Here is a 25,536-nt window from a genome sequence, read left to right on the forward strand (position 1 = left end):
GTCATGGTGGAATTTAAGTGATATACAGGCAGATTTTCACCCACTGCCTGTATCAATGTGCTTGGATATATGCGTAAACATGTTCAGAGAGGGATGCAGAAAATGCCCCCCTGGGTCATTATTTTGGCATCTCTCTTTCAGCTGATTCATTTTCTAGGGTCCTGACTGAGAGCTGGGGAGAGAGGAAAGGACAGGACTCCAGCTGGCCTCCAACCCCCCCTCCCAATGCCTCAGGGACCACCTGTGCCGAGGATACAAGGGTCCCACTGGAGCAGCTCTGAAAGCAGAGTACTCCAGGTGGTTCTACAGGAAGCAAGCACAGGTGCCTTGGACCCAGGGAAATACTGGCCGGGACAGAAGCCTCGTGGTTTAAAAATAACAGTGGAGAAAACTGCCATCACACTAGTGGAAAGAAAATTCTTAAAACAAAAAAGTAATAAGAAAAAAGATATTCCACCAGAAGTAAGAAGAACTATACACCACAGTTATGAAGAGGGCAAAATGAGCACTGAATATATTCAGGGAACACACAGTTCCCAAAGAAAGAGAAAGACGAGGATGCAGGGAAAGACCCTGGAAGAAAAGAAGAAAAAAGAAAGAAAAAGAAGAAGAAGAAAAAAAAAGTCGTATTTTTCATCCCTTGGGCTTAGTGTTGGTAGCAGTCATTACAATGTTTACATTTTTATAAATTTATGTGTATACTGTTTGATATCAAGACTTCAGCATAAAGGAACTGCAAATCTAATTTTTAAAGAGTTTAGTAAAAAAGAAAAACACATGGTCTATAATTTGAATTGCTTTTCTCTAAAAACTACCTCTCTTTTGTCATCCAGTGAAAAAACTTGGGAGCAGTAACAAGGCAGAAGTCACGAGCCTTGCTAGAATAAGTATTCCATTTCTTACTAAACATCCAAGTGCTCCGTTGAGAAAGGGCTGAATCTAGGATGCGGCAGGAGATGTAAGAAGATAAACCCATGTCATCCTGCCTTGGCTGAAAACAAAAAAATCTGTCAGAGACCACTGAGGTCATGTCAAAGGAGGCCAACTTGCAGTGGCTCCCGCTGGCCATAGAGAGGACAATGTCAACCAAAGAATAGCACCCACACAAAAATTTAAAAACACGTAAAAAAAAAAAAAAACCCACACAAATTCATTGGTAATACTTAAAAAAAACCAAAAAAAGGGACCTGTGGAGGTTGCTAAGGCATCATCGCATTATCGTTCAAGAGAAATTTTTAAAAAAATCAAACCTTTGTCTCACCATTTTGGTACAAACTGTATCTCAAGATACCACAGAACTCAAGCAGGAACGTTCTCTTTTTATGGGAGTGTCACAACCCATAAATGCAGGGTAAATATCACCATCAGCAAATTACCATTACACAGCCCCTAACGACGTGTGGATGTAGACGGCCCTTATCACTGTTTTACAGCTCTGCCTCCTGCACTGCCTTGCTTTCTCTCTCTACTACTCTGCTTCTCCATCTCCCCACTGCTTTCTCCACCACCCTGTCTGCAGAGCGCTCTGGCTCTCCATCGCTAGGTGCACAGATCTCTGTTTCCTGTGGCTGTCCACTCCTCTGTGCTTCTCTGTCTCTCCTTCCAGTTCGGTCTCCTTCGCCTTCTCTATTTCTCTTTACCTCCCCTCTTTCTCTCTCCCCCTCTCTATTTCTATCTTTTTATAGCTCTCCACCTGTCTGTCTCTACCACCCATCCTTCTTTACCAAATTCTCCATTTATACCTCTCTTACCTGTATTATTTCCTGTCTCTAGGTCTCTCTGTCTTTTCATTGTCTTCCATGGGCATAAAACTGTTATTCCAATGTCTGTGATAGCTCAGGATTGAGCTCTGTGTACTTGGTTTTCTCATATCGAGATGTTGAGATCCTCCTTGCTCTCCATATGTCGGGTATTTTTGATTGTATCCTGCACATTTTGAATATTGCGTTATGGGCTGTAGGCAGTGTTTAAATACCATGAGGAATGCTCAGTGTTGTTTTTGTTAGCAGGGAATTGACTCAGTTAGGGAATGCGAGTTCCCACTTATCTTTTAAATATATATATAATTCCATATTTATGTTTTTATTTCCCCAATACTTTTTATTAGTTTTTTCCTACTGTACAGCATGGTGACCCAGTTACAAATACATGTACCCATTCTTGTTTCTCACATTATCATGCTCCATCATAAGTGACTAGACATAGTTCCCAGTGCTGTACAGTGAAGTAAGTCAGAAAGAGAAAGACAAATACCATATGATATCACTTCCATCTGGAATCTAATATATGGCCCAAATGAACCTTTCCTCAGAAAAGAAAACCATGGACTTGGAGAATAGACTTGTGGTTGCCAAGGGGGAGGGGGAGAGAGTGGGATGGATTGGGAGCTTGGGGTTAATGGATGCAGACTTGCCCACTTGTCTTTGCTGGGCAGTTCTGCAGTTTTCAAAGCATTTGTGGTTCTATTCCCACAGCACCTTGTGCACCACCTAGTGGCCAGTCTAGGACATGGCTGGTGATCCACCCTGAGATCAGTTGGCAAAGTGTTTAGGGTCAGATTTATGCATGTGCAGCTAAGGGGTGGACCTAGTTGTCAAACACCGTCAAGTGAGATTTATTCCTTAATCTCCTCTCTCTACAATCTCTGCAACACTTTCCCACTCACAGGAATTCTCTCTCCAGTCGCCTGAGGCGGTGAGTGGGCTTCACACTTGCTGTGCTGGGCGTTTCCTGCAGCGCTGTCTGCTTTTAACACCAAGCAGGGAGAGGTGAAAGAGAAAACCAAAGCCAGCAAGATTCTCCATGTGCTCTTGGGACCACAGGTTCCCTCCCTTGTGTGAGAGATGGTCCCCTTCCCTCAGAATTAGTCTCCCATGCAGCCACCTCTGATGTCACAGACACTGTGATTGCCTGGTGTGGGGGGTGACAGGGTGGGGAGGGATGGGAAGAGACAAAAGAAACACAAACAAAAACAGAACAGCAGGGCTCTCTGACCCCTTTCCTTCAATCTGCACCTGGTGTACAGATGGACTTCAGGCTGTATTTGAGTCCATACCTGAGGGGGGCGGGGAGATAAAACTCACCTTTGGTTCTGCAGGGCTCAATTCATGATTTCCTTTTCCAGTCTGCTTGCTGCCATTTATTTTACAGAGTGCTCGGATTCAGGGGTTAGAGTTGCATTCACGAGAGGCAGGGGGCCAAATGTGCTCACTACACATTTTCCAGATTGCACTCACTCCTTGTAATGTGACCCCTTAGCTCCTCAGTCAGGAGGGGCCAGTTTCCCCCCATTAGTTAGGCGGTTCCAGTTCCAGATCTAGACCCTGCCAGCTAAAACATGCTGCTCACCATCTGGCTCTACTAGGACTGAGTCATCAGCACTGCAGACACTGACGTTTAACACACCCCGAAAGCAATTCAGGGTGGACGTCAGGATGGGGCACTCTGTGCTCTGGAAAAGCTAGTAAAATAAGCCTTAAGATAGTTAGATATTTTCAGGAAAAAAAAATTTATGACTGCTTAACTCAGAATCACCTTAAAATGATGCTCAAACGGGGGAGAAAGTAACCTGCACCAGGGTGAGAAGACAATGTCAGAACAGGACAGTGTCCAAGATGCCAAACCCGACTCATATGATCATTATAGTGTTTTCTTTTCTTACTTTTTTTTTTTTCTTTTATGGCTGCACCTGTGACATATGGAAGTTCTCGGCTAGGGGTCGAATTGGAGCTGCAGCCGCCAGCCTACACCACAGCCACAGCAACACCAGATCTGAGCTGCATCTGCAGCCTCTACCACAGCTTGTGGCATTGCCGGAGCTTAAACTAACTGGGCGAGACTAGGGATCAAACTCTCATTCTCATGGACGCTATGTCTGGTTCTTAACCAGCTGAGACGCAACAGGAACTCTGATATAGTGTTTTCTTAATTTCTTGGACTTCTGCATGGAATTAAATGTTTTCTGTTATGAGAATGAACCTATGCAGTTTTTAGAATTCGATCCAGTGGTTGAGTTTGTGTCTCACTACCAACCTCCAGTACTTTTGTTAACCTTGGTGGGTTTCTCCTCTCTAAGACTCTGACTGGATGGCCCTCAGTAAATGTATTGTAGAACAAAGACATTATAGTTCTGTTCAGGCCACTATTGCTATGACTCGATGGGATGCCCTCACTTAGCTGATCCATAAACCTGCTCCGACACTGACCCTAAATATGAATCTTCTTTAACTGCTACTTAAGCTCAACCAGAACAAAAGAGTTTAATTTAGTCAAAACCCATAAACTTGCCACTTTATTAGGAGGAAACCTCCCCCAATTATGGGGCGGATTTATATGGTCAGCACCAGGCTATGGTCATTTAAGTTGAAAAGCTCCCTTATGTTGGCAACAGTTAAACTCTGCTAAGGATAATCAGCCTGATAACAGTAGATAGTGGGGCTTGGCGCCTTGTGAAAAATGCCAATACATCGTTATCCTTAGAGAGAGCAATACAGCTAGAGGCTAGATCACAGAACTGGAGATACACTGGGTTGCTCCTAATGGAACTCAATGGATTTGAGGAACTAATGAAGGAACTTGGCTTCTTCCAGGAGGCATTGGAAGACGTACCATAGGATTCCTGTGGACTCAAGGCCACTTTCATGCCAATTTAGGTATCAACCCAACAAATTTACCGTCAGTATAAACCCAGTGGCCCAAGTGATCTGTATTTCAATGGTATGGCCACTTAGCCATTTCTGCACCTTCAGTAGGAGTGCAGGATGTAACCAGCCATATTGAAGCTTTATCAGAATTCATTCACTAGGCCATAAATGACAATACTTAGGCTATTATTCTACTGAATTCTGAGACCTCTGTGATGAGAAAAGTGGTGTTACAAAAATCAAATGTTCCTCGATATCCTTACCATGTCTCAGGAGGCACCTGTGCCATCGTGATTCAGACTGAATGCAGCTTTTTCACACCAGATAAATCCTTGAAGACAACACATTTCATGACCCACATGAAAAGTCAGGTTTCTTCCTTAAGTGATTAACTCTCTCAGTTTTGATGGCCCCTTAAAAAAAGGAAAGAAAAAAAGAAACTGATTCGATGCTAGAAGCTCTTGGCTAAATATTTGGTTCACCCTATTAAAGCTACTAGCTATATGACCTATATTCTGCGTATTTGACAAGATTTGTTGCATTACCATATGTGTGACTGAACCCCTGATAAGATAATGATGACTAGGAGACTTAAAAGGATTAAGCTAATAATATAGTTCTTTATGAGATCAATGACTGTAATAGCACACCTCTAGATATGGGAAAAAGCAACCAAAGGGAATCTTTTCCTGGACCATAACACACTAGTAAGACAGGTGACCTAGAGATTTTTGGCTACTGTTAATAGGGTCTAGTCCGAAATACCACTGATTGGCCTATCCATGAAATCCTGACCTGACCTAGCAACGAGCCTTCCTGGCACCACTGGACAAAATGATCGTGAAGTGACCCCCAACCCTTGGTGCAATGCATGACCATGAGGGGGCACTGCCAACCAAAGAATGTCATTCACCTTCTGGCTCTGCTAAGGACTGAGTCATTAGCAATTGCAGTCCCTGATCTTTAGCACATCTTAGCTCCTGCAGAGTTAAGGGTGGAGATGAGGAATGAGGGATGCCATGCTCTGGGAAAACTGGCAGAATAGAACGTAGGGAGTTGGATATTTTCAGGAAAAAAATTTTGAGCCCAAATTCTTGCATCTTCGCATATGCAGTAAAGCACTAAAGGCAGTCATTAAGATGTAGTTCTTGTGACTAGCAAAAACTCAGATGCGTGCTCGATTGCATGTAGCCCTTCACCAAAATCTCATAGATACTGACTTCTCCTTGTACCACCTCAAAGCAGTTTTCCTGAGCTCCGGAGGGCACAGCTCCCAGGCTCTGGTCCTGAGTAAGACATTGAATAACTCAACTCACAGCTCTCACGTTGTGGGGTTTTTTTTTGGGGGAGAGGGATTTGTTTGTTTGTTTCCTCCCCAGTGACATGTTCAAGCGGCCTAATGCACTTCTGCTGGCTTTCCTGGACACCTACTGTTGTCATGAGAACAAGTCCCAGCTAGTCAGTGTGTGACTTGAATATGTTGTGAGGTCACACGGTGAGAGCTAAAGGCTTCATCTCAGCAGTAGAGCTGTGCTTCCCTCTGAGACTGGACAGCTGGGGTCCAGGGCCTGGATCCTCCCTCTGGACCCTGCTGGGTGGGGTGGGGTGGGGTGGGACACCTGCTCTTCATATGCACATTGCTGAGCATGCCTTTGCTAGTTTACCCTCACCCTTTTATCTGATGTTAGAATCTTCCATTAAGCTTGGCTCAGGTTGACTCAAGTCCTTTTGACCCTTAGGGGAAACTTATGTGACTCAGTATGTGACATTTAATGACACCCTTGAGCCCAGAGCCTCTGTATCTCTGTTCTTGTGAGGGATAAAGCATATCACTGTGCCCACATCTGCAGTCTGTCCTTGCCACTGGGCTCAGGGGAAGGAGACTTGTGTCACCCCATCGATACTGAGAAATGAAGCCAAGAAGGAGCCTCCTGAGTCAGTCACACATGATGGAAGAGCACAGGTGCTGGTGGAAGGTCGGGGTTATCTTAGTGCTACAAGGAGTCGTGTCTGCTCTTTCCCTCAGAACAGGGTCATGAGTGTGGATGAAGGTGCAGCATCTGAACGTCCTGCATGTAAGGTTTCCACTCATGTGGGCACTAATCAGAGGACCTTTGTGTATGAACAGTGGGAGCCCTGACCCCCAGGCTAGGGTATGTGTGGTAGTTCCCACATGTGCATGCAGTGGCGGTGGTGGGCGGGCGGCGGGGTGTGTTCTCCATTAGCTGTGGCCCTTTGAACGTGAGCAAAGTTGGTTGTGGTTTAACTGTTCTCATTTCCTTCTGACACCCCAGCTCCCCCTTCCACAGCGCCAACCAGTGGTGGCCAGTTTGACTTTGGGCATTTTCCACGAATCAACCACATTTGACAGACAGGTAAACGAAAGAAGCCTGAGAAAATGAAACACCATCATCCCCAGCAGCCCAGCAGCGCCCTCCTGCCCTGTCCCCCACCCCACCTCTGCCTCTCCCCTCTCTGTACCTCCCAGGCCAGGAAAGCCCAGGGTGAGTTGGGGAAGGAAGTTGCTAAGAAGTTGGAAACCACAGGAGACCCTGCCTAGCAGGGCCCTGGCAGTGAAATCAGCTGCACAAAACTTTCAGAGATTTGCAAGTTTCTCCGTTTGGCTTCCACACTTGCCAAATTCATAAAGAGTTTTAACACTTGAGGCCAGGCCTTTGCCCTAAAGACGTTTGATCAAATGCATGAGAATCAAGGAGTCCATCTAAATTTGATTTTATCTTTCTTGTATCTGGTTGCTCTCATTTTCTTTCCAAAAGGAAGCTTCTACTTCCCTTTTCTACTTCTTTTAGTATCTGCTCAAATCCCAGCTCTGTGTCTTATTAGCTGTTTCACTATGGCGACCTTCTTATCCCCTTCTCCAGTTTTGCAATTGTAAAGCATAGATAATTGCATATATGCCTCATAGGCTACTTGTGAGAATTAAATAAGTTAACAGGCACTTAGCACTGGCTATTATTACTTCATTAGGATGTTAGTCATTAAGTTTGTAAATTGAAATTTCTCACAAAGTCTAAAATTATTTCACTCGAACATCTTCTTCTAAAGAAGGATTAGGCAGCATGACTGACAAGAAGAAACCACACAGCTGGTTAGAAAGACCAAATGGTCTAGGCTCTAATGATGAGGGGTGTGAGGTGGAGTTTCGGTCCAGTGTTCCTCCATCCATACCACGTGGTAGCCCTGCTGTGGAGGAAGAGTACTGGACCAAAAAGATGTATGCTTGCCTCCCACCCCAGAGAGGCACCTGGTCACACTTAGAGGCTTCCAAAGGGAGATTGTGAGGACCCAGAGTCCACTGAGTGTGGTGGGGGAGCTGGGGTGTCAGGATGGTCAGAGCACCACCTACTGCCCTGCTTTGCCCGAGACGCCCAGTCCGACCCATGACACCTCCCAAAAGAGAGTTGCAAATCTAGGACACACTCACAGATTAAGGCAGGATTTCCACAGTGTTGAAAACCAAGGGAGGAGCCATGGTGATTCCAGAGTGCAGACATGAGAAGAAAAGAGATGCACCCAGGAGGCTTTAAGAAAATTCTCACTGATTCCTTGCACTATGGCCTTAGGAAAGAAGCAATGCATGCTTTGTTTTCTTGTGTTTTGTTTTGTTTTTCCGTTTTCCAAGGAGAATTAAAGTCAAGAAAAAGCCATAATATACTAGGTAAAAAGAAAAAAAAATACAGGGTTCTGTATTCAGAGAGACCTGGCTTTAAGTGACTATTACTTACAGAGTAGTGACCACGAGCAGAATACTTGACCTCTACAATTGGCAAAGTGTGGACTCTAATTGCACGTTTATCTAGGGATCATAGAGGATAATGAGCTTGCCTATCTCCTGAAAGGTAGAAACTGAGTCCTTGTTCCATCCAGACCCAACCTGTCTGCAGGGAAATGAGATTAGAGATGATTCTCAATGTTTCCGTGTTTGTGTGGAATCTACTACTTCCATAGCAGAGCGACCATCAGTAGAGGCTAATGTTGTTGAAGGTGTGTGCGGACCAAGCATGATTCATCCATCTAATCCATACCCTTCGGGAGACAGGGCACTGTGACGTCATTGCACAGCTGAGGAAACGATGGTACAGGGTTCACACAGCTGCCTGAGGTCCCACAGATACTAATATTGACCCAGGGCTCAAACCCGGGCCCTTGGGGGTCAGGGTCTGAGAGTCTGTGTGCTTAACCCTCCACCCGATGCCCCTGTGGTGTGGGTGGTGTTCTCATGGGTTAATGTGAGGATCAGGAATCAGCGCTTATGAGACACGAGTACGGGTCTGAGCACACCCAGTGTAAGTCATGCTGGGTGTTACACTGTCACCATAGGAACATCCCAAACCAATGAGTCTGGTTCCAGTGACCTTTGGAAGAGAAGGAACCCTGCACCTTCATTTGGCCGTAGCTCCCCTTGGAGCCAGTGCCCCAAAGAAAGCACCATACCCACCGTCTCAGGAAAGACCTTGAAACGTGGTGTGGACCATTATCACGAGCAAGGTGAATCTGATGGCTCGGTTGTCACGCTCTTTCTACCTTGGTTAGATTTCATGAAATTAAGGTACACATAGACAAAAGTAGAGTTTGGATATCTTTTTAATTGATTGTGCCTATTATGAAAACCAGAGAACAGAATTGAAGCAGCAAAGCTGGGGGCTCCAGATGTGTACAGGGAAGGTCAGGGCTGTGGTCTGGGTGGAGCCCTGAGGGAGGAGACAGGGAGCTGTGTGCTGTGCTGTGTGTGCTCACGAGGCAAGAGGACTCAGGCAGCCGGAGGAGCTGCTGACACTGAGGGACAGTGGTGGGAAAGGCTCCTGTGGACCAGCCCTCAGCCCTGCCCTGAGTCATGGCAGAATTCCTTGTTATGCAGTGCAAGGGTCTGTTTGCCCAGTGGTTTGAAAAAACCTACACAATGTTGACCTTACAGAAAGATGTACACATTCTCTGAAAGAAGCCAAACCCAGAAAGGAAGCCCAGCTAGATCCTCAGCAGACACTTGTAGAGACAATGATGCTGAAGCGAAGTTGAGCCCTTGGTGGCACCATCTGTCAGGAGGTCTTCCCACTGCTGCAGACTGTTCTCCTAAACAGACAGGAGATGGTGGTGGCGAAGTAGAGGGAACTCTTGAGGAGGAGGAGGAGGTAGGTGTAGTAGGCAGAGGTGTTCTCGAGCTGCAGCTGCAGGGTATCTAGGAGAAGTCATTTTGATGAGTTATCTGTTCTGTTGAAAGGCTAGGTCATAGTGATGGGAGGGGTCACAATTATTACTCCTCATGCCCCACATTACTAAGCCCCAAAGCAAACTACTACCACCTCAACCAGCCCAATCAGGACAACTCAGAATCCAGTTCAAAACTCAAGTCTTCAAAACAACTTCAGCTAAATTCAATAGAACCTTATTGAAAATTCAATTCTAAATTCAGTAGAACCTTCTTGAAAAGTAAGGTCGTGTTTTTAACGATGAGTCCAGTTGCAAAAAACCACTTGTGATAAGTTGCTTTTAGCATTTTCTTTACCCTTTCCACATGTTTAAGAACTAATAATAGGTAGTATTCACTAACCACTAACCAATGCCACATACGCTTAGAATTTTGCAGGCAAAACTTGAATCTTAATTTTTACAATAATGAATGAGATTTTTATTCTCAGTCCCGTTTAACAAATAAACTGAGGACAGAGAGGAGGAATTGGCCTGATGTCACACACTTGGAAAGTGTGAGATACCACATTTCAATCCAGCATCCCAGCAATATGACTTTAAAAACACATTCTTAGCTTCCCCGCAGTCCTGCATCCCCGAGTGCAATACATACCCTGGACATCAAGAGTTAAATAAATAAAAAATGTAATTGGTGAATTTGGAAGCACTTGAGCCATACACGTACTTCAGTGAGACTCTTGAGAAAGGTACGATTCATGAAATCTCCTGGTGTTGTTCACAGTGGGGTGGGAGCTTTTAATCAAGACAGCATTGTACACAATGGAAGAAAATTAATCCAAAATCCCTAGAACTTTAGGAGCTCATGCCTCAGTCACCTCTGTGTCTTGAATGTCTCTCATTGTGGCTGTGATGTTATAAGATAATCGCACTTACTCTCCTTTGAAATTTTATAAGAAATATACACTTTCAGGAAATAATTACCAACAGTGATGGTGGGGCAGGTGTGGCTCCTGAATGAACGAACCACAAGGTTGAGTCTGTTCTCCCAGAAATGTCCCTTTTCCATGCTTCATCTTCGTAGAGTCAGAACTCCGGGATCATTAGCACTTGGTGTGGAACGGGATCAGGAGGTGATGTGCTCATAACCCACTGCCCGTGGTCAGATGGCCACTGAGTTCCAGGCCCCCCGATACTGGGCCTGGAGGAAGGATCAGCAGGACCAGAGCCAGTGCATCTCAGTTCGCTTAGAACGTCCCACACAGGCAGAAAGGGCCACCACCTAGTACTGACTCTGTGCTGGCGAAATGGATACCTTATTCTAGACAATTCATGATATACACATGTGAGCTTTTCTTCAAGAACAGACTTAAGTGTCTTTGTTCCCTGTTCTACCAGTCTTGCTCAGACATAGAAGTAATTTACCCATTTTCATGCAGGGAACAATAAGGGAACTGAGTTTGAAGTCTAGCCTGTGATAGTCAGAAGCTCGTATACTTACAACCCCACCCATGTGTTCCTCTTGTCTCGAGGCCAGAGCATTGGGATTTCTAGCTCTGTATCAATGTCTTGATACAGACAATTGAGGAGAAATTCAAATGGCCCAGGCTGAAACCCCATATCTGGCTGTGTGGCTTGGTACCAGGGACTTAATTTTGGTTCATTGCCCTAATTTTTAAAAAGGGGCAAAATTATATACATCTTCATAGGAGTATTATGAAAATCACACTGATAATATATAAGAAACACAGTACAAGGCTTTTGCATATAATGAAGAGCTTCACATACAGCGAAGCTCTCAGTAAGTGTCAGTTTAGCTCACTAGCTGCTAGCAGTGTCCAAAGCCTTAAGGAAATCCAGAGGCGACTTGGTATCATTTTTGCTCGGTCATTTGAAACCCAAGCCACCAAAATGAAGGCAGCTCGTTGATGAAATAATTCAGAGTCTGTCACTGCAACTCTGATTTACAGTCATCTCATATGTATTTACTGTGTTAAGATTACTGCTAGGAAATGATGGATCGACTTTAAAATATTACCAGTCTACTCTTAAATATGCAGACATTCTGGCTTTTTACCTTAAACCAGGAATATTTAAAAGTTATGTTTAGCCAGAGGAAGACAGTGCTCTAGCATGACATAAAGACAGGCATATATGAAACTTACTGCTTTCATCTTTCAGACAAGCTTTTGTAGAATTAGTGACTTCTAGAAGAAAGGAGAGCAAGCATTAGTCAATTGTTCATACCAATTTATTCAACAGTGTGATATATATGTGTGTGTGCGCGTGTGTGTGTATACAACACACATATATGTCAAATCTGCCCAAAGAGATAGGAGATACACTCATTAAATGTGTGAGCTCTACCGTTCCAGAAATAATTGCTTTTTTCCTACCACCAAATGGGAAAGTTTTAAAGGTAATTTGATCATGAAGAAGAACAATGCTAGGAGATGACATGAAGGCAAATATATGCAAAAACTTACCACTTTCATTTCTTACACAGGCCTTTCTAGAATCACTATCAGAGACTTCTAGAAGAAATGAGAGCAAGTATTAATTAATTGCCTGTGGCTATTTTAATTTCATTTATTTATTTGTTGCTTTTTAGGGCCACACCCATGGCATTTGGAAGTTCCCAAGCTCGAGGTTAAATCAGAGCTACTGCTGCCAGCCTACACCACAGCCATAGCAATGTGGCCTCCGAGCCACATCTGGACCTACACACAGCTCAAGGCAACGCTGGATCCTTAACCCACAGAGCGAGGCCAGAGATCAAACCTGCAACCTGATGGTTTCTAGTTGGGTTTGTTTCCACTGAGCCACAGCGGGAACTTTCCTCACACCTGTTATTGAGATTGTGAATATATGTATATATGTGTGTATAAGTATGAGCCAGTATGCACATAACTGGCTGACAGAGAGGCAGTAGATGGTCATTAAAACTATGAACATGGTTAGACTCACAATTCCAGATAATTAGTCTTTTCCACTTTATCTTTTTTTTTTTTTTGTCTTTTTAGGGCCATGGAGGTTCCCAGGCTACGGGTCTAATTGGAGCCGTTGCCACCGGCCTATGCCACAGCCACATCAACGCCAGATCCGAGCTGGTCTGTGACCTACACCACAGCTCACGGCAACGCTGGATCCTTGACCCGCTGAGTGAGGCCAGGGATTGAACCCCAACCTCATGGTTCCTAGGCAGATTCGTTTCTGCTGTGCCAAGACGGGAACTCCGTCTTTTCCACTTTAAGCCAGAGAAGTTCATAAGTTAATTGATCAGGAGGGAAAAAATGACTAAAGCATAACATAAAAGCAAACATGTACAAAAACTTACTACTTTCATCCTTCAAGCAATCATTTGGAGAATCAGTAGGCATGACAGCTGAGGAGACAACTACAAGAAATGAGAGCAAGTATTAGTCAGTTTTCATGCCCCTTCTTTGATAGATATTCATGAGTGTAACACATATGGATGTAGGCATGTGTGTAACACATATATATCATACATATAATACGATCTGCCAGCAGAGAGACAATCATTAACAATAGGAGCGCCACAACTGCAGGAAACTTCATCCGATTCAATGTAGTTCAGTAGATCTAATCTACGTATTGTTTTCAGCACATGAAAATGATGAAGTTCCTCAAAGGTACATTTTCGTTCTTTTTTTTAAATCACAACTAGAGGTAAATATTCAAGACCACCTTGTTTTCCTTCTGGGTTCATAGCTCCTGGCACAGTGCCTGTTGAAAAGTAGGTATTTGAGAAATACTTTTCAGAAAGATCAACAGAAAGAGCGGCTGCTCTGGAGTCTTCAGCACACGCGTTGGAGATGAAGAGTTGCTAACAAATCAAATTCATCCAGTCCCAGAACCTACCACAGACTCTCACATTCAAAGGAGTCTGGTTCAGGCAGCTTCCCATCTAAGCAAAGGAAAGCAGCCGTACCCTTCCAAATCACACATCTGCAGCACCCCCACCTCCTGCACATGATTTTCTGCAGTTGTGGTGTTTGTGGGCGTAATGAACACAATATCAATAAGGCTAAGAGCTCCGGAGTGAATGGATCTGGGCCAGGCACTCCCTTAAGTCCTTCACATGCTCTGTCTTCTCTACCCCCCAGTGACCCTGGAGGGGGTTGTATATTGAGGGACTGCATGTTACCAAGGAGGAGTAAGGGGTCGAGGGTAAATTACGTTCATACCAGTGATGGCAGAGCCAGCATCAAACGCTCCGTTGTAGGGATTAAATGAGATAGATCACGTGGAAGTGCTTTGTCAAATAACCCATAGAAGAGAGAGAAAAAATAATCTATAAAGAGAGAACGTAATTCCACCACAGTGGATACTAAAAACATCTTATTTTCCAGATAGCTTAATTATTCTTAGCAATAAATAACCTTTTTATTACAGGAGCTCAGCACTTCAGTGCCATTCCTGGGATAGAAAATTCCAGATATAGAAAAACAGGCCAAATCGCATTTATGGCTCTCTGACTCTTTAAAGCCTGAGGTGAGAGCTGTGTTTATCTGCAGTGTAAAAAAGTAAAAAAGGCAAGCATACAAAGACAAGGTTTTCTTTTTAAGATAAGGAATTGTTGGAGGCAGGAAAAATCAGAGCCATAATGGTTGTTTAATTTTTATCCTTTTTCTTCTGGATGTGTTCTTGTCAGTGTAGATGTGGTTCTGCTATGTCATGTTATGCCCTCGATCAGATCTTTTTTCAGTATAATCTAAAAATTGAGTTTGAGATCTAAAAACTTTGCAGTAAATGCCAAGAATGACATGGTGTTTTGATGTTAAAATATCAAGAACTGATCCTAATGTGTCTTAGAAATCTGTTTGGCTTATAGTAACCATATTCATTAAAAGATAAATAAATCTCTATTACTATGAATAGATTGAGGTAGAAACAATAAAGTGAAAATTCTGCATTGTCAACGGTTGTGCATCCTAAGATGTCTTTCTTAGTCAGGATTGGTCAAAAACTTGGACCAGATTAGTTTTCTCTTGCTTCAAAAGTCACTTCATGATTTGTGCTTCCATATCACATTCTTAGCTTTTATGGAAAACAGAAAACTTCTGGAGTTCCCGTGATGGCTCAGCGGTAAGGAAACCAACTAGTATGCATGAGAATGCAGGTTCGATCCCTGGCCTCCCTCAGTGGGTTAAGGATCGGGCTTGCCATGAGCTGTGGTGTAGGTCACAGACGGCTCAGATCCCGCATTACTGTGGCAGTGGCATAGGCCAGCAGCCATAGCTCCGATTTGACCCCTGGCCTGGGCACTGCCACATGCCTCGGGTGTCACCAGAAAAAGTAAATAAATAAATAAATAAATAAATAAACAAACACATCCACTAATGTTTTGGAAAGCAAGTGTTTTCACTGACATAATTGCATTAGCTCTTCACCTCAGCCCAAAGACAAAGCCAAGGCAAGCATTCAAATCTTAATTGATCACTGGATAAACTAAAGATCGGAGCAGATAAAGACTTATTTCAGAAATTCGCACTGGTACACAGCAAAGTCTCTGCACATTTGTTACACACTTGTCTCCCATACTTAAAAAGTGCATCCTAACACAAGGAGAAGCAAAAATGACTCCTTTTTGTTTGTTTGTTTTTTTGTCCTTTCTAGAGCATATGGAGGTTCCCAGGCAGGGGAGGGGTCTAATCAGAGCTGTAGCCGCCAGCCTACACCACAGCCACAGCAATGCAGGATCCGAGCCACATATGAGACCTACACCACAGCTCACTGCAATGCCAGGTCCTTAACCCACTGAGCGGGGCCAGGGATCAAACTTGCATCCTCATGGATACTAATCGGGTGGTTCGTTAACCACTGAGCCACTACAGGAACTCCCAGAACACCGTTTTGTCATTTAATAACTCTTTGTTTCTGAGTTATGCTTTCAGGAAGGCAGGACTGAAGTGAGAGTGGCTTTGCTTATTAAGTCAACATCCCTGAAAGAAGCATAATGGTTCCTAATTCCTCATCAACTCTGATCATCTAGAGTGGCATCACCTCTTCTGCATTTGTTTTATGCTAAGTTGCTAGATGCTTTCATGTATGTCCTCTCATTTCAGCCATGCAACAACCCTAAGAAACATCACAAAGACATTTAAGATTTCGGAAGATGAAAATGATCTGAGAAAGGTTAAACTTTTTTTTTTTCTTTTTTCTGTGTCAAAGTCTACCCCATTTAATTCTATGCAGAAATGGGATATTTATGCCACCTTTAAATGAAACATAATACTCTAAAGACTTAGACTTGTTTTTTCATTAATGCTTGACAGAAAAAGGGATTTTTTTTTCAAACATTGTTCTTGAGGTTATATTTATATGCACATACCTTCATTCACTGAAGGAAAAATAATCTCTTGATCAACTCCCCCTCTATTTTTCTCGTGTTTGACGACACACTTGTGTTCTTTATCCATGGCTGTTTTGCTCACAGTCAACCAGCTGAATTTCATGTATGTGTTAGTCGTCCTCATGGTATTTCCCTGCTGGGATTCCAGCACTTTGTTGCCATTCTTTTCTTTCCAATAAACCTTAATAACATTAGGAAAAAAATTCTCCAGAAGACAAAGGTATGTTCCAGCATTATGGAGCTTTATCTCAGCAATCGAAGGAAGAAACACTGTGGGCTTGGGGGAAATGTCTGAAGCAAGGTTTATATCTGTAGAGGAAAACAAAACAGTAATGAAAAAGAGTTATTTGGAAAAAAAAAAAAGAGAGAGAGAGAGAAAAACATGAACATTGTGTGGTTTGGAAAAACCTAGTGAGTAGTAAGAGGAAGAAAGGCTTCCATTGAGTCCGTGCTCACCGTGGATTTCAGCCCTGCTAGTTTGTCAGGTGCTTCTCATTGATCTTAGTTTCAAGGGGAGGAGAAGTTCAAGACTTTGTGTAACTTGCCCAGAGTCACAGCTAATAAGCAGCAGGGCGAGATTACACCTTGGCCTTCGTATTTTCTCCATATGCAGGGATGGGGTATGACTTTTAACTGCCCCATAGCAAGGCTTCTAACATTCATGAGCACGTTAATTTCTTTTAATCTCTTTTGTTCTCTCATGGTGGAGTCTGTTTGAAAGAGGATGGGTGGGTGGTGGGATCAGGGATGGAGGAGGAGGTCAGGGAAATTTGACGGCTTCTCTGCAAGTGAGAATCTTTGATGGCTTCTAAACTACCTCCCTTTCTGCTCCTGTGTTTTGTAACTTATGCTCTCTTTGGCCACAAAACACATTCTCTTGTTCTGCAAGTCTGTGGAAGCTCATTCTTCATTTAACTGGTTCTGAAATGAACAGTAAATATTTTAATTCTCCTTTTAGTACATGACAGGAGGAACTTTATCATATTTTTAAACAATCACTTTTGCAATGGGAATGAGCATCCATGCGAACTTGATGACCTATAAAGATGAACTTTTAGCTCTAAATGTGGGCCTCTTCTGAAGTGAGGCATTCTCCTTATTTCTAATTTTATCTAACCTTTCAACTTTACATCTGAACCACTCCAGATTTTTGAGTAGAGCGAGAAATTATTTGTGATGTCTTGAATGTAGAAACAAAATGGCAATATTTTCAAAACCTCTATTAAAAATGTATTATTAATCCCAAACTCCTAATTTGGAAGTAACAGATACACACCACTGTATATAAAATAAAGAATAAGGATCAACCATATAACACGGGAACTATATTCCGTACCCATAATGGGAGAGAATCTGAAAAAGAATTTGTGCATGTGTACGGATATATGTATATGACTGAATCACTTTGCTGTATACCTGAAACTAACACAACGTTATAAATCACCTATACTTCAATAAAAATGTATTATTTTCAGTAATGCTCTTCTACTAAACTTAGCAAGTAATACACCTATCAGAATATTGCCTCTCTTCAGAAAATGTTCATCAGAAGCACATTTTATTTTGGAATTTCACTTGAAGTTTTAGCTTGAGTAAGAATACTCCCTATTTTGACTCTCAGTGTCTCCACCATAATTTGAATCTACCCTATAAATCTGCTGAACTGCTTGAGAGGTCCACTTGTTACTTTTTTCACCTGCTGAATAAAGTATATGTACTTAGAGCAGTATTAAAAGCTATGGTTGGAGTTCCCATCATGGCTCAGTGGTTAACGAATGCGACTAAGAACCATGAGCTTGCGGGTTCGATCCCTGGCCTGGCTCAGCGGGTTAAGGATCCGGCGTTGCCGTGAGCGGTGGTGTAGGTCGCAGACACGGCTCGGATCCCGCGCTGCTGTGGCTCTGACGTAGTCCGGTGGCTACAGCTCCGATTCGACCCCTAGCCTGGAAACCTCCATATGCCATGGGATCGGCCCAAGAAATGGCAAAAAGACCAAAACAAAACAAAACAAAACAAAAAGGCTATGGTTCCTGAGTTTCTTGCAGATATAATGTCAAAATATATAACAAACTATCACGTGTGTACAGAGGCAAATCACTTGCATTCTGGAATGTTAACTCGCTTATCCGTTTGTGGCTAATCTAAAAGGAAAATGATAAACGTTGGAACCCTACCCACTTTGATTTCCAATGAAACACAAATACCTTATTAATATTCTCTTTAAGCTAGTGTGGAGTAGCTTTAATCATTAATGAGGTAATATTTTAGGAAGAGAAAAATTCAACTTCTCATTTAAGAAGAAAAAAAAAATTCTGGTCAGTTTCTTCCAGTGCAGCAAAATTCCTAATTTTTCTCCTTAATCAGTACACCGAGACTGGTGAATTTTTATGCATGCTATGCATATAGTTGGGTTATAATGTGTTTGGATTTTAGACATCTTGCTTTTTGTGCAAGGGGTACTTTACTGGTTGTAATAGCAAACACTGTATTTCTCCAACCATACCCTCTGCTATGGTGAGCTACGTGTTCTCCTTTTTTCCTTCTCATTTTTCTTCTACCTATCGAATAATTAGAGTCAATTCACATTTAAATAAGAATTTCAAACTCATGATGTTTCCATCTATATTTAAGTGACCTTACTTCTTGAATATTGTCTCAGCCTGCCTCCAAAAGCTAAAGTAATAAGAAATGGGATTTACTGATGTTCTATAGTCATTTCCTATAAGATTTTTACTTGCACTGCTGTTCGGGATGGGATGACAATGAATCATGTGGGTTTTGCCAGTTGTTGGGAGAAAGGAGTAGGGTGTTTATCTCAAACTGCAGAGAAGAGAAATTAAGAAAACGATTTCTCACATAAGAGGCGATCCTCAAGAAAAGAAACTTGAACCGATAACTTTTATCAACATGAGGACATAATATGATAATGCTGCAGGAATAATGAAACCATGAAATTGACATGGTCCTCAAAATATTTTAAGAGCCAGCCTGAGTCTGTGTGTGTGTGTGTGTGTATGTTCTAAAAGAAGAATTTCAGTCTTCTTATAAGCAGGGATGAGAATCAACCATTTACAAGGCAGTTTTGATTCCACGTACAGTGACCAACAGCTACAAAATTGGTGTTTATATGCTGAGACCAAGAATGGAGCTGTTAGATCATAATTCTAAAAAGCATCTGTCCGTTTTGCATTACTGAAGGAAAATTAGAAAAAAGTTACTTACCATAGGGAGCTACTATGAGCTCCAGTGCCTTTCCAAATATCTTCTTCCAGTTATCACACTGGTTAAAGCTCCTACAAAAAACCCAGCTTCTCCTAGGTTCACAACATGAGTAGCAGTTAGAAATCTTTGCTGGCAGTTTGATCTTCTGGGTGCCTTTGAAAGTCCTTGAATATAGCTTTCATGGCATCTGATGTTTTAAGTTTTCTTCAGATTTATGGGCCGAAATGTCTGTTTTCCACAGAGAAGCAGTCTTTGAAAACACCGATAAAAGATGAAAGCATAAAAGCAGGAAAAGAAGAGTTCAGCACCAACTGGTTAACCACCTGCTTTTCTAAATTACCAGGAAGAGTATTCAAAGAATGAAGACTTTTATTTCCAGGTGTTCAGCTCTGTTAAAACAGCTCAGGGTTTGCATCAAAGGGAAGAACCTTCTGTTCTCACAAACACCAGGGCTGCTCTGTTACGGATTTGGGAATGTATTTCTGAAAGGAGGAAGCTCTTCAGGAACTGAAAATGCAATAATGCCAACACAAATGCACTGAGAAATGCCAAGTTCTCCAATCATTGGGCAACACTACTCTTTACCACAGCAATGCTAGTCAATTGAGGAAAGAAGCTCTGAGATGTTGTATTTTATATAGAATAAAAGAAGACCAATGTAGAATAGATTCCTTATGTAAACTAAAATTTGAAAACAATGCCAAGTCTGTGATATGTTGAACGTTTTCCCAGAGGCTGTTCCCTGATCTAAAGCATCTTGGATTAGAAGAAAAAGAAATGGCCAAAAGCAACTGATTGCTCCTTTGAGGATGAATGAGCTGTCCATCTTCCAGTATCCAGAGAGGACAGGCCTTGAGTATCCCCATTTCCACTCCAGAGCCATCCTGTCCTGGCCTAAGTCTCATGAACAATTACTGCCTCTGCCCTGAGAATGAAAGTATGAGGAGGTCAAGTTCAGCAACTGACCATTCATAGCAGCTTACCACCTCTAACACAATAGAAGTGGAAGAGAGTTCTGGATGAAAGTTGTGTTTAGAAAGTTTAATTGAGAATTAAGTTATGAGTACCTTGAGTTGTCAAATACCCTTTGCACTTACGGAGATTTCATGATACCTGCTCTGTATCTTTCTGATACTTTGTGCTCTGTTTTTCCTTGTTCTAAGACCATGAGTAGAAATATCAGGAGCTTTAACAGCTGTCTACATTTCAAGATCCATGGCAGTTTTGTTGTTGTTGTTGTTATTTGTGTGTGTGTGTTTTGTCTTTTTAGGGTCGCACCTGCGGCATATGGAGGTTCCCAGGCTGGGGTCTAATCGGAGCTGTAGCCGCCAGCCTACGCCAGAGCCACAGCAACGCCAGATCCAAGCTGCATCTTCGACCTACACCACAGCTCACAGCAACGGCAGATACTTAACCCACTGAGCAAGGCCACAGATAGAACCCGCAACCTCATGGTTCCTAGTCGGATTCGTTGCCACTGTGCCATGACGGGAACTCCTCCATGGCAGATTTAAGTGATAAAATGCTAGTAGGTAAAGAGTTATAAAGTCTTTTATTAAGTTTATAAGAAAACACAAAAACTATATGAGAAAAGAGGATGAAGTTTTACTAAAAGGCATAAAATTAAATCTGCATAAATAAAGAGACATAGTACTATCATGATGGAAATATCAGTATCATAAAGATGCTGATATTTCCTAAATTCTCATATAGGAATTATCTATAATTCCTCTCAGAATTAAGAAGACTTTTTTTCTTTTTGTTCTGTGGTATAAGGGTTAAGGATGAGCTGGTTAAGTTCATTTAGACTGAAAACTGTAGGATAAGTGTGAAATAGTTTTTAAAAATTTAAGAATAATAATGAATAGCCAACTGGCATGGCAGATCTTAACACTTATGCAGTTATTGACATAATATGACAATGACATAAGAATACTGAAACGTAAATGAAGCAGAACTCCTCCAGCCAATGCTCCAAGGCCATGCTTGTGTAAAAATATGGTAAGCCATTTTTAAATTTCAGGAAAATGATAGATTTTTTTTAAAACTAGATTTGGACTTCCATATGACCCTGCAATCCCACTCTTGGGCATCTATCCGGACAAAGCTCTACTTAAAAGAGACACATGCACCCGCATGTTCATTGCAGCCCTATTCACAATAGCCAGGACATGGAAACAATCCAAATGTCCATCGACAGATGATTGGATTCGGAAGATGTGGTATATATACACAATGGAATACTACTCAGCCATAAAAAAGGATGACATAATGCCATTTGCAGCAACATGGATGGAACTAGAGAATCTCATCCTGAGTGAAATGAGCCAGAAAGACAAAGACAAATACCATATGATATCACTTATCACTGGAATCTAATATCCAGCACAAATGAACATCTCCTCAGAAAAGAAAATCATGGACTTGGAGAAAGACTTGTGGTTGCCTGATGGGAGGGGGAGGGAGTGGGAGGGATCGGGAGCTTGGGCTTATCAGACACAACCCAGAATAGATTTACAAGGAGATCCTGCTGAATAGCATTGAGAACTATGTCTAGATACTCATGTCGCAACAGAAGAAAGGGTGGGGGAAAAAACTGTAACTGCAATGTATACACCTAAGGATGACCTGACCCCCTTGCTGTACAGTGGGAAAATAAAATAAAAAAAAAAAAAAAAAAAAAAAAACTAGATTTGGACTCTTGGTTATCTGTTGGGGAACCAAAATAGCCCTTTACCGAAGACCATTTAAATTAGGTTTATATTAAAAACCATTAGAGATGTGAGTTAAAAAGAACAAGTAGGAGACTAATTGGATCTTTGGGTAGAGATGCTTGTAATTGGAAGAAACAACTTTATTTAACATTTACATTTTAAGAAGGAAGGATTTGGAGAATTTTTTACTTTTTACAGAATTTTCAAATAATCATTTTTTAAAAAGAATTGATGAGGAGGACTTACTGAAGGCTTTAGGAGGGAAAGCAACAGGATCAGATCTGTGCTTTAGGAAGCTAATGTGAGAGCATTACAAAAGTGGATTGGTCAGATCTGAGCCACATCTGAGACTTACACCACAGCAACCAAGCGAGGCAGGTATCGAATCTGCAACCTAGTGGTTCCTGGTTGGAATCATTGCCGCTGCACCACAACGGGACCTCCTAGAGTATATTTTTAAAATGCACATTTTCGGTCTTCATTCCAAGATTTGGATCATTGTGTTGAGTACCACCCAGAACTGGCAGTTTTATTCCAATCCAGGTACTTCTGATATAGGTCCATGGACTACAATTCAAGAAGTACTGCTCTGATAGAAATCTGGAATAGCAATCCAGTACACAAGAGATCGTAAAGATATGAATCTGGCATTTCTCTACTTCAATATTAATTTTACATCCTTAAACCTAGCTCAGTGAGAAAGCTACATCGCTTTCCTATATGACTTTTCAATTGAAATATATAGTATTCATTGTCTGATTTTTCAAAGTGTTCTTTAATTTGAATTGAGAAAAAAAATAATCTGATAAGACTCATTCCAGCTTGTGCCTTGGCCATGTCATTGTCGGGGGGAGGGATGGAAAGTAGCTTTGGAATTACTTTAAGACAGAGCAGTTCTGGCTGTGGGCTCTACTTGAGAGGAAGGTGTAAGTAGAATACAGTGGTCGGCATACCTAGAGCAATCACTTTTGTTTCCCTACACTTTCACTATGTCAAACGTGACCTGGTTGGTTAAATGAGGAAAACATCAGTGTGTCAAAAAGATAAATTGGATACCAGCTTGAATTCAGGAATTCCAAAGTTTTCTTTTCCATCTTTTATCATTTTTCATATTCCTGAGGAATGCAGAAGTTCCATCTCCTGCCATTTTCTCTGGATAATGACTGGAGAAACGATGCAGTATAACTAACCTTTCCATTTTCTTCTCCTAAATGTCTCCCCTAGCAGATCAATCCTGGATGATCTGTCTATCCTAAAGTGAAGTTTGAATAGAATTCATCAGCTTCTAGAGGAGATAAAAGAATATGCTGCCTATCAGATTGCTTGCCTAAGGTCTGGAGATAGAGAAAAGTTTTCAGGAAAAACTAGGGCTGTTGTGGGGAAGAGGAGCTGGCAGTGTGATATAAAGGTTGTGGGGTGGGCAGTGAGCTCAGGTTTCTCTTTGCTCAGAGTCAAGAGAATTTGGGGCAGGAAGTAAAGCAGGGGCTGATCTAACATGTGTCCCAGGGCTGTTCTTGGCAGCCACAAGCAAAATTTCCAGTGCAGTGGAAAGGAAGTCTGAGCCAACGTGCTTCTCCCAGACAGCGCAGTAGTACGTGCCAGAATCACTTTCTTCCAGATTTGAGATTACAAATTGGTAGCTCTTCCCTGCACTTTGATAAGCATGATATCTTCCTGGACTGATTCCTGATTCCAACGTAACCTTTGAGGAGGAGACGTCATAGTAGAGAAGGCGTTGGGGTACTGTCCCCTCCCGGAATCTGTACCAGTGGATATAGTTGGTGTTTTGTGTGAGATCGCAAGTGATTACAAGAGATGACCCAGTTGCCCTAGTGACTGACATCTTATCCCCTTCCACGTTGGAAGATACCTGAGTGACTGCAATGGGAAAAGCAACAAAAAATAATGAGGAAAAGAAAATATTAATTTCATAGTATGACCCCATTGCTAAAAAAATACAGAAAATAATCCCAGGAGCATCTAAGCAACATACTTACCAGGAGCCAGGAAAACGAGAAGTACCCCCGGGAACCGCATCATGCCAGTGGCACTGAGTTACCCTGGGGTTCGGAATAAATGTGACAGGCAGGGAAGTGAGCACCTCTCTTAAAGACCACCAAGCTGATGCCACAGGGGGTGGGTGCTGGGGGAGCCCTGGGAGGAGCCCTGCCTCTCTGAGCCAACCCATTTCTGGAGAGCCCCCCTGTGGCAGGCTGGGCTCAGGCTCTCTCCAGAAGAAGGGAAGCCAGGGGCACTGGGAGCTCAGAACTGCAAGCAGAGGGGCCAGATGGGGTGGGAATTAGATCTGGAGATTCAGCTTGCCTGTTGTCTGGTGGAGTGAGCGGTCCTGAACTGGGCTAAGCTCCCTGCAGTTCCGCGGTTCAGTGTTCATGCTGTTGCCGTGGTCCTGTCCAGCAATACACCATCTTATATCATCTCCCTGCTCCACCTTCCTCTTTACATCTGGAGGTAAACTTTGAGGCCGTCAACACTAAGCCCAATAAGCATTAATCCTGCTTTATTACAAGAAATTAAGATCAGATATATTGATCAGAATTCAACTCTCCTCAAAGGGAAATTTGTGTGTGTGTGTGTGGTGTGTGTGTGTGTGTGTGCAATTCGAAATCAATTTGATAGAGCAATTTTTCATTATAAAGAAAGGGCCTTCACATAGGGTTGTCAGATGTAATGAACAAAAACAACAACAACAACAAACCCACATAGTGCTACACAATACTTGGGGCGTACTTACACCAGAAAAATATATGATATTTATCTGCAGTTCAGGGAAGTGGAAATCAAAACAGCAATGAGGTATCATCTCATTCCTGTCAGAACGGTTATTGTCAACAAGACTGGAAACAAGTGTCGGTGAGGATGTGGAGAAAAGGGAACACTTGTGCGTCCCCGGTGGCGATGTAAATTGGTGCGGTGGCTATCGGAAACTGTATGGGATTTCCTTAAAAAAGTGTAAGCAAGAAGGGCCCTGTGAGGCTCCTGGTCACACAAGCCTTTCTGCGTCCTGCGTTTCTGCTTTTTCGGGAATAAGCCTCAGCCTCCAGGAACCTTCCCAGAGCTCCAAAGGGCAGTTGCTAAGCAGGGAAGGGAGGGGATGCAGAGACCTGGGGGGAGCAGTCAAGAGAAAAATAGTGCAGCCTCAGGGCCGGGTCCTGGTCCCTCCTCAAGAAATATGCAGAACAGTATCTCTGAGCCTTTCTGCCCAACTAAAACCCCCAACAGATGGAAGAACTACTTGATGAAGCATTCTTCACTCCAGGAAGAAGAAGAACCACCAGAACCAGTCCTGGGGCCACTAAACACCAGCTTTGGAAGACAATGCAAGCTTGCTTCTACCCTGATCTTTATCTTGGGGCCCATTTTCCCGCTCCCCAAACTATAAAACCACCTGCTAATC

At 42.6% G+C, this 25,536-nt stretch overlaps 1 gene segment (V, D, J or C); it reads right to left on the minus strand.

Moving 5' to 3' along the window:
* Nucleotides 9,231-24,260, minus strand: LOC110255503. The segment is given in 8 exon segments: nt 9,231-9,840; nt 11,975-12,016; nt 12,296-12,343; nt 13,147-13,206; nt 16,165-16,494; nt 19,408-19,465; nt 23,689-23,999; nt 24,119-24,260. Coding segments are annotated over 8 exon segments (1,032 nt in total).

This window comes from Sus scrofa, chromosome 9, assembly GCF_000003025.6.
Source record: "Sus scrofa isolate TJ Tabasco breed Duroc chromosome 9, Sscrofa11.1, whole genome shotgun sequence".
NCBI lineage: Eukaryota > Metazoa > Chordata > Mammalia > Artiodactyla > Suidae > Sus > Sus scrofa.